The sequence below is a fragment of the Chroicocephalus ridibundus genome, chromosome 2 (genome assembly GCF_963924245.1).
Source record: "Chroicocephalus ridibundus chromosome 2, bChrRid1.1, whole genome shotgun sequence".
Taxonomy (NCBI): domain Eukaryota; kingdom Metazoa; phylum Chordata; class Aves; order Charadriiformes; family Laridae; genus Chroicocephalus; species Chroicocephalus ridibundus.
In genome coordinates this window covers 23,417,375-23,423,374 of record NC_086285.1, presented here as the reverse complement: position 1 = coordinate 23,423,374, position 6,000 = coordinate 23,417,375, and the positions used below count along the sequence as shown (strand labels likewise).

At 44.2% G+C, this 6,000-nt stretch overlaps 1 protein-coding gene across 2 annotated transcripts in view; it reads right to left on the bottom strand.

Moving 5' to 3' along the window:
• Positions 1-2,790: 2,790 nt before the first annotated feature.
• RSU1 (Ras suppressor protein 1) overlaps positions 2,791-6,000 on the bottom strand; it is a 109,034-nt gene continuing 105,824 nt past the window's right edge. For both annotated transcript variants that reach the window (XM_063324745.1, XM_063324744.1), the window contains exon 9: positions 2,791-3,264. In XM_063324745.1, the coding sequence (XP_063180815.1) occupies positions 3,162-3,264 (103 nt within the window). In that variant the 3' untranslated portion in view covers positions 2,791-3,161. The remainder of the gene's footprint in view (positions 3,265-6,000) is intronic.

Sequence of the window (6,000 nt, the reverse complement as noted above, 5' to 3'; positions counted from 1 at the left end):
GCTCACTGGAAGGGGTCTCCGCTTGATGGATCCTCTGGAGAAACGACCGTGGGGACCATCAGAGGGACCACCACGAGCTGTGATGCTCATTAATTGATCCATCGCAGCAGGACACAGCAGCTCCTTTCCCTGAAGTACAGTGGGGAAAGAAGTGTGACCCAGTAAAATGAAACAAGTTGCTTTTAAATATTAAAAAAGCAATGACTCTTGAGAACAGATACATAACATCATCAAACCCGCATTAAAACTGTTGTGTAGTTTGCTCTAAGAAGCTGGTACCTTTTTAAAAACACTAAAACATTAGCATGTTGCATCCCAGATGGTTTGCTTTTCTTCCCCACATCTTTTATTCTGCCCTGAGCCTCTGAAAAGCACTCCTTTTCCCCCCATTTTGTTTTCTGTTTGTAAAGCTTTATACATTTCAGTTTTCCGTCGTCTTCTCAGATCATTATCTTATTTTTTCATCTTTCTTTTCAAGAAACTTCTTTTTTCCTCATGTGCCATCATCTTCAGTATAATACTTCTCCCTTTAGGATTTCTTTTATCCTTCTCATCTTTATGCCTTTCACTTATTCTTCTCCAGACCCCTCATTCTTGCTTTTGCTTGTCAAAACTGTGTTTCTTCCTCCTTCACGGGGGAAGAAGTGGGAAGTTTGGGTGGATTTTTTTGCTATGAACACCCAGGAATGCTCCAATCAATACTTCGAAACGCTGCAGAGGAGAGCTCGCACGAGTCTTTCAACGCTTTCAAAATTTGCAAGAGCGGTTAATGAAAGTCTGACTAATGCTTGAAAATCAGCAGCTTATTTTAAAGCGGTGCTGTAGCTTCCCACCAATAACATCATCAGGCCTTCCCCAACAAGCTTTTATTTTTACATTGGAGACGCCACTCTCTGCTTTGAAACCCTCGTAGCCCCGTAGCAGCTTCTCTCTTCCCAAACGCCAGGATGCCGAGCAGGTGACGGACGCAGTCTCAGACCCCCCGCGCCGTGCTTAGCCCTGCCTGGATTTCTGCTCAGAGGAAAGGGGAGCCCCGTCGCTACCCCGCTCACAGAAAGCCATGCCCGGGTGCACCCAGGGAGACTTCAGAGGAGCAGTGACTCCAGTTCAGCTGGAAGCGAGCGTACGTAAAACATCTTCCAGCCTGAAAGTAGGGGTCCAGCCACGGCTGCGGGCGTCTGCCAGGAGAGCGGCGGCTCAGCCCCGGGGCTACGGCCACCCCCGCGGGCTGGGGACAGCCCGGTGCCAGGGAAGGACGCCGGGGGAAGGATCTAGAGCCTCGTCACCCCTTCCCGATAAATCTGCCCTTGCTATTTACTTTGTTCTGAAAGGAATTTGCAATAGTAGTTTGGGGATCTTCTGATATTTCGCTGACATTTCTTCAGGGCTGTTTGTGGCACGATTATTATTGTCATTAGGTGCCCTCACGTGCTAATGCCTACACTAGATTTAATCGTGTGCATTCCCGCCGGGGGCCAGTTTTTGCTGTGAATTCTTAACATGCACCCAACCTACACCTCCATGGGCCTGTTTCAGTTGGACCTGTTCCCTTAGACGGATCACTTAAAGAGGTCTGGAAAATCCTCTGCGGATCTTGCAACAGATAGAATTGACTCTTCCTGACAAGTCTACCATTTTTACTGTTTTCCATCTGCCTAACAAGACTGCCTCATTCTTCTGAAGTACCAAAGACCACTTAAAATGTGTCTAAAGCTTGATGCCAACTTCCTAGCCCTGCTTGCCAATTCAAAAAATCTGTTGCAAAATATATGTCAATACATTTATTCCCAGACTAAGGCAACCGTGCATTACTTAAAGGCTGGGGTAATCCCAAATGCGATCGAGAGGCTGGTGGTGGTAAGAGCCTTCAGATGCAAAACAGCTTTCATAGAACGCATCATTTCTAGCGTGAGGTATTTAAAACCTTTTCTTCTCTTACCAAACACAACAGGCCAGTTTCGGCAGTCTGGGCATGTTTCCTGGCTTGCTGCCCGGATGGCAGCCGCGACTCGGCAATGGGTTGCTCAGGTAGGAAATTCATGGAAGTGGAAATCAGGGGCAGGAAGGTCCCGAGCTGAGCGATTCAGGCATGGGGAGAATATCGGTTCTTGCCCCTCGGGTTTCCTGGTTAGCGTCTGCTCTGCTAAGACTAAAAATGGTTGGAAATCACTGTCTGTAGATTTTAGGTTTTTCTTCCCCACTGGTAAGACCCGAAGCTATTTCAGATGTTAAACAATTTGTTGTTTAATCACTTCACAACTGCGGCTTCTGAGCTTGGTTGTGGTGCCGGCTTTGTACAGATAAATATAGAACCTGTGGCATTTTCAAAAGGCATTTGGAACAGCTCTTCAATACAAGCACTTTCACGGCAGAGATTAAATACATTATTTGGGTTTTCTGCCTAAAAAAAAAAAAAATCACTTAAAAAAATTGGCAGAAATACCATTTTCTTCAAATGAGAAAGTTCTCTTTCTCCAAATTGAGGCTGGCAATTGGCAGCTCTTTACAAAGACGTTTTTTTTTTCCTTCCTCTCTCCCTTCCCCTACTCCTTGATTTCAAAATAACCTTCAAGGCAAAAAAAGCAGGACATAGCAATGTAAAAAAGAAACAGAAGCTGATTAAAATTTTTCACTCCCTGAACAGAATGCTTTACATTTTAACTAACTTGTATCAGATAAAATGCTATTGCATTCCAGCACAAGAAATTAACACATTGCGGGAAACTGGACACATGAGGTTCCTCGAGGAATTCACTATTCAGAAGTCCTACTGAAGAAATTGAAACACAATACAAATAAAGACCTTTATTAAAATAACTTGGAATATCATATGAAATTTAATATCATATAATATAGGTGCAAAACCCCTGATATTAATAGGACGTGATACATGTGGAGAGAGGACATTAATATACATAGAAATAGAAAAGTTAAAATGTGTTTAACAGTGATATATTAAATGGCTACATAAACGTGACCATAATTAGGAGAGTATGTAATTTTGTATTCCTTAAGCAGTATCTTCTAAAGCAGTATACATAGTAAATTGCTTTTACCTCTAGTGTCTGCTTTCTTATGAGTAACAGGAGATGCGTAGGCGCATTATAGGCACATGCAAAAGCAATGTAAAAGATACAAAAACAGAGGCAGAAGCCAGGGACTTATTTGTTCTTGGCTGCCAGAGGCTTACGGCTGATCTTCTTTGACTTGTCGTTGTTCTTCTTTGGAGGTTCAGGGTTCGCCTGCATGTGTCTGCCATAAAGACTGTAAGGAAATGAGACAAAGAATATTTGTGATCCTTTATCACAAAGAATATTGTGATAAACAAAGGTTTTTACTCTGCAACATGTTAAACAATGCATCTGGTTACCAGACATAAAAAAAAGGAAGGTTATTGTATTTATTTTGTCTCAATACACTGAATTTTCTATTAAATGTTACACTGTAGTCCATAATACTAGGGGGTTTTGTGACTTATCAGGAGAGTAACATCGGGAAGATCAGGCCTTTGGAGCAGTGAAGAAGCAATCAGTTCTGCCTTCAGAAACTAGCAACCTTTATTCTGCAGTTATGGGATTAAGGCTCGGAAGGCTGCAAGGATACGTATTCAAGTCGACAATGACAAAAATTGGGTTGAACTGGAGAGATAGAGTGCCCACTTAGAGCAAAGTGAGCATCATCCCTAACCAGAAAACCCAAGAGCTTGATAATGTGACAGAGAGCAATGGTGTCACGGCCGCCTTTGCTGCTCGCACATGATTGATAGTACTGGGACAGCTACCAACACATCAATGCCACATTAGTAAGTACCACTGATTAAATGTTGACAAAGTATCCTACAATTAAGACAGCTAGCATTCACAGCGAAGCTAAATAGACTACATGGCTGAGAGGATCTTGCTAAATATCACATAGTAATTAATAGATAATTTATGAGTAATCCTGATTAAACTAAATTAAAAACCTACCCAAAATAAACACAGCTCAAACTTAACTTCCCTTATTGACACAAAGTGCTTTTTGAAGACGTACTTTGCGGGGGTGTCTGTATCTAGAAGGGAACAGAGACGAGCTTTGTTTCTGCTCATTCAGCTGCATAAACACTGGCAACGACGACAGAAACACCGAGATCCCTCTGAAAGGCGTCTCCCTGCTAACACTTCAGCCCGATGCCGGTGAGTGTCCGCCCCAATCCTCTACTGGGCTGTTGCCAGTCAAGTTGGACACCAATTTCTACCACCTGATAGGGATTCTGCTACTGAAGAAGATAACGGCACCACTTCCCACAAGAGCCTTCCTTGTGTTGCTGCACCTGCTTGTGTCACTGCACTTCCACGTTTGGGTGGACTTGTCAAGGAACAGGACAGATTTAGGGGCTTGGGGACGAGTCTTCCTAAAATTGCCTTTTGATGCGTCAAAATCTGGATGGGTAGCTGTCAGCACTGCCGCCACAGAACCCAGGTCCTGCATTTTCACGTGTCTGCAGCAAGCAGAAGGTCCCAGCTGTCACAGGCGAGCTGCACTGGTCCATCGCACCCCCCCTCGCCATGCGTTCTCCCCCATGGCAATCTGTGTACGCAGCTTGCATGGCTGTCCAGCCCTTGCTGCAAACAAGGACCAGGTACAGATCCTTTTGCTACTTAGTCGTGTTGGTACAGACTTAGTCACTCATGGTAATGATGTTACTTATCCAGAAAGCATGACCTGATACACAGTTCTGCGGTGGGTATCACCCTAAGCGGGTATCTCAGACACAAAGTGACTCTTTATTTACAGTGACCTCTTTTGCTTTGCAGGCTGAAACTAATTTCAGCAAAGGACGGTCCCTCCTTCTTCTACAGGGCCTGGTGGACATGCAGTCAACTATACGCAAGAGACATTGAACAAGGATCCAAACAGACATACTCTTGAATCGCCATACTATAAGGTTACAGAGGGGCTACTTACGTCAGATACAGAGAGATTTTAGCTAAGACATACAGAAGTCACGAGGCTAAAAGCTACCGTGTGCTCTCAGCTTTATTTTGCTGCATCTGGAGGATACTTCAACCCTGGTGTTCCTGGACTGCAGAATGGGATTAGAGCCTCTCGTGGGGTGGGGTGGAGAGGCAGCGCTCGCCTCCACCTCCTCAGCAGCTGCAGTTTCACATCACGCTGCCGAGCAGGCTGCTGTCAAGGTGCACTGTACCCAAAACAGCCTTCCTCAAGGGAAGCACAACTGTAAACTACGACATTACCTCACCTTTCTGAAATTTCATGTGTGCCATCACCTACTGTTGACAAGGGATCAGAAGCCATTTTCTGACAAACGCAGAGAGCCCTGACCCTCCGTGATAACTGTATGCTGACTATTAGCTACAATACACATATTTTTCTTTTCATAAGAGATACAGCCCCAACAGCACAAGGGTATACTTTATCCAAGTACACGACACGCGTACTAATCAAACATCCATCCTAAATAACTGTCCTGTTTTGGAAGGCATTAAGTGAGTTGAAGGAGGGAAGACACAGAAGGCGACGTGTTGGTATCAGGAAATACTGTCATTGTGGAAGAGCACAGAAGTGTCATTCAAGGAGGCTGTCCATTCAGAAACCAATCCAGGGTAGAAAAAAGCCAGGGGAAAAGCAGCATCTTGTCCTCAATGACATGCAGGGTAGCATTTGAATCACTGTCAGCAATAATTTCGTAACTCTGAGAAGTTAGCGATAGAGAAGCGGAAATGCATGCTCAAATCTGCGAACACCAATGGTTACTTAAATACTAAATTAACGTTCGAGCTGTTTTTTGGCTCTAGAGCAATAATGCTACGTTGAAGTAGAATGTAAGGTTTTTCTCATATAATAAGGAAGTCCCCATTTAGGATTCTAAGCACCGAATTTACAGAGAATCCACTGATCCATTGTATCTGAGCACAAAAAAACTCCGTGGATGGGAACTGAAGTTTCCCTTTCACCATCCTGTGCCTTCCAGCTCCTGCTGTCCCACAGCTCCTTTGC